Source organism: Zerene cesonia, chromosome 25 (genome assembly GCF_012273895.1).
Source record: "Zerene cesonia ecotype Mississippi chromosome 25, Zerene_cesonia_1.1, whole genome shotgun sequence".
Classification (NCBI taxonomy): Eukaryota; Metazoa; Arthropoda; class Insecta; order Lepidoptera; family Pieridae; genus Zerene; species Zerene cesonia.
Genome location: NC_052126.1, coordinates 6,320,673 through 6,322,919, shown reverse-complemented (window position 1 = coordinate 6,322,919; position 2,247 = coordinate 6,320,673). Strand labels below are relative to the sequence as shown.

The 2,247-nt window shown below is 35.5% G+C and overlaps 1 protein-coding gene across 1 annotated transcript in view; it reads right to left on the bottom strand.

Annotated features, from left to right (window-relative positions):
• Positions 1–1,046: 1,046 nt before the first annotated feature.
• The window catches only part of LOC119836792, a 4,010-nt gene continuing 2,809 nt past the window's right edge, over positions 1,047–2,247 (bottom strand). Inside the window, exons 5-6 of the mRNA XM_038362262.1 lie at positions 1,509–1,596; positions 1,047–1,118 (exon numbers count right to left, since the gene is read on the bottom strand). Of these exons, the coding sequence (XP_038218190.1) occupies positions 1,072–1,118; positions 1,509–1,596 (135 nt within the window). The 3' untranslated portion in view covers positions 1,047–1,071. The remainder of the gene's footprint in view (positions 1,119–1,508; positions 1,597–2,247) is intronic.

The following is a 2,247-nucleotide window of genomic DNA, read 5'->3' as shown; positions in this document are numbered from 1 at the left end:
GGTTTAGGCCATAATCCACCACGCTGGCCAAGCACGGGTTGGCAATGTCACATGTCGTCGAGCTTTTGATTCATGGACATGCCGGTTTCCTCACGATGTTTTCCTTCACCGTTTGAAGCAGTGGTGATGTTTTTCACATGTGCAGATAAATTGCAAATCAATTCATTTCCTGCATGCTCGCCCGGTCTCGAACCCCGACATATCGATTTTGAAGCCCGAGGTTCTCACATAAAAAATACAGAGCACAGTAATTTTCAGAGATATGGCCTAGAATATATTATGCTGCCCATAGTATACATAAGTATAGGCGGCATATATTATATCTAATCTAATCTACTAATCTAATCTTCCTATATATGGGACCTTTTTTCCAATTTTTCTATAGTTTTGAGCTTTTCATCTGTGTGAGCGTACATAGATGCGATGACAGCTTAGAGAGCGAGCATCCTGTGATTGGCTTACACCATACAGTTTTCTGTGTAACGGCCTAAGGCGCGGCGCGTGACGTCACCGACTTCTGACAGTACTTTTGGCGGTCACCCACATATGCAAAAATCAGGCGGACTACCGCAAAACTAAACTAAATTGTGTATTTTTGCTTATGAAGGCTGCATTTACTATTTAGATTTCAAACTAAATATGTTTCATTTACATTTGTATACATATTCTTTTTACATATTTTATTCAAAACAATACTGTTAATAGATGAATAATCAACTTTTATAAAACTGTCAAATTGATCGATATTGACATTAAACTATAATGCTAACTGCCAAATAGAGGGTCACGGTACGATTTTGTACGGATTTCGTGTCACAAAACGGCTAGAAAAATCGTTTTATTTCCGCAATAAGCCTGCTTTAAGGGTGTAATCGTACGAAAAGACGTAATATTCGGGGCATTATTTTAATATCTGTCATTATATTTAACAATGCAAATAAATAAAGCTTGTGGGTTATATTCACACCAATTTTTAAATCTATACATAATAAGTAAGTCAATGTCAATGTCAGTATCATCACAGATAATATAAATAAAACAAAAAATGTATCAAATATATTTATTACAATATCACGACACCAAATGATCACCAATGTCGCATACAAATACTTCAGGACCTGGAACAAAATTAATTTGTTAATGATAGGAAAAAAAAATTATCGTCAATACTTATAAATCTATAATAACACTTAAAATCATTATTGATAAGGTTAAAGAGTTTGTTTGTTTGAACGTGGGAATCTCAGGAATAACTATACTTCCAATTATTATAGCACATCGCAGCCTGCATGTTAAATTTCAATCATTAATAGCCATAGGCACCTTATGAAATAGTGATATTTCACTTAGGCAGGTATTTATATATTCAAACAATTTGTCCAACCGTTTGATTAAATGCCTAATTATCATTCAGGCAGTTAAACGGCGCCGATTAATAACACGCCTAGGCACTCAATAAAGCGGCTGATTCGGATGGTTCGTTGCGACATATGGAACAAACAACTCACCCTTATGTGTGTTGACGTGTTGCCTCAACGCCTTGATGCTGGTGTGCTTTTCTTGGCAGATCCGACATTCGTAGTGATAGTCCACCGACTGGAAATATATAAATACAACTTAATATCATTTGTTGATATAATTCAATATTTTATCTCATTAATTGATATTTGTATAACATTAAACTAGCTGTGACCCGCGGTTGAAACCGCGTAAGCGTGCTGCGTAACCGTATCCCGTAGGAATATCGGTATAAAAAGTGCCTATGTGTTATTTCAGTTGTCCAGCTATCTACGAAGCAAAGTAGTATTATTATTCACCAATAGATGTCAGGAAAAAAAAAACACGAATATGACATTTTCTAAAAAAAATTCCTAGCTAGATCGATTTATCGCCCCCGAAACCCCCTATATACTAAATTTCATGAAAATCGTTGGAGCCGATTCCGAGATTCCAATTATATATATATATACAAGAATTGCTCGTTTAAAGGTATAAGATTTAATAAAAATTACATATAATTATCGTACTAATATTATAAACACAAAAGTTTGTAAGAATTAATGTATGGATGTTTGTTACTCTTTCCATAGCTTATCGTATCTGTATGGAATTTGCTACAGACACTATAATCTGGATTAGCAAATAGGCTCAATCACTCGCACTATCTATCTCCCTTTCACTCCCGCTATCTATCTCCCTCACACTCCCGCTATCTATCTCCCTCTCACTCCCGCTATCTATCTCCCT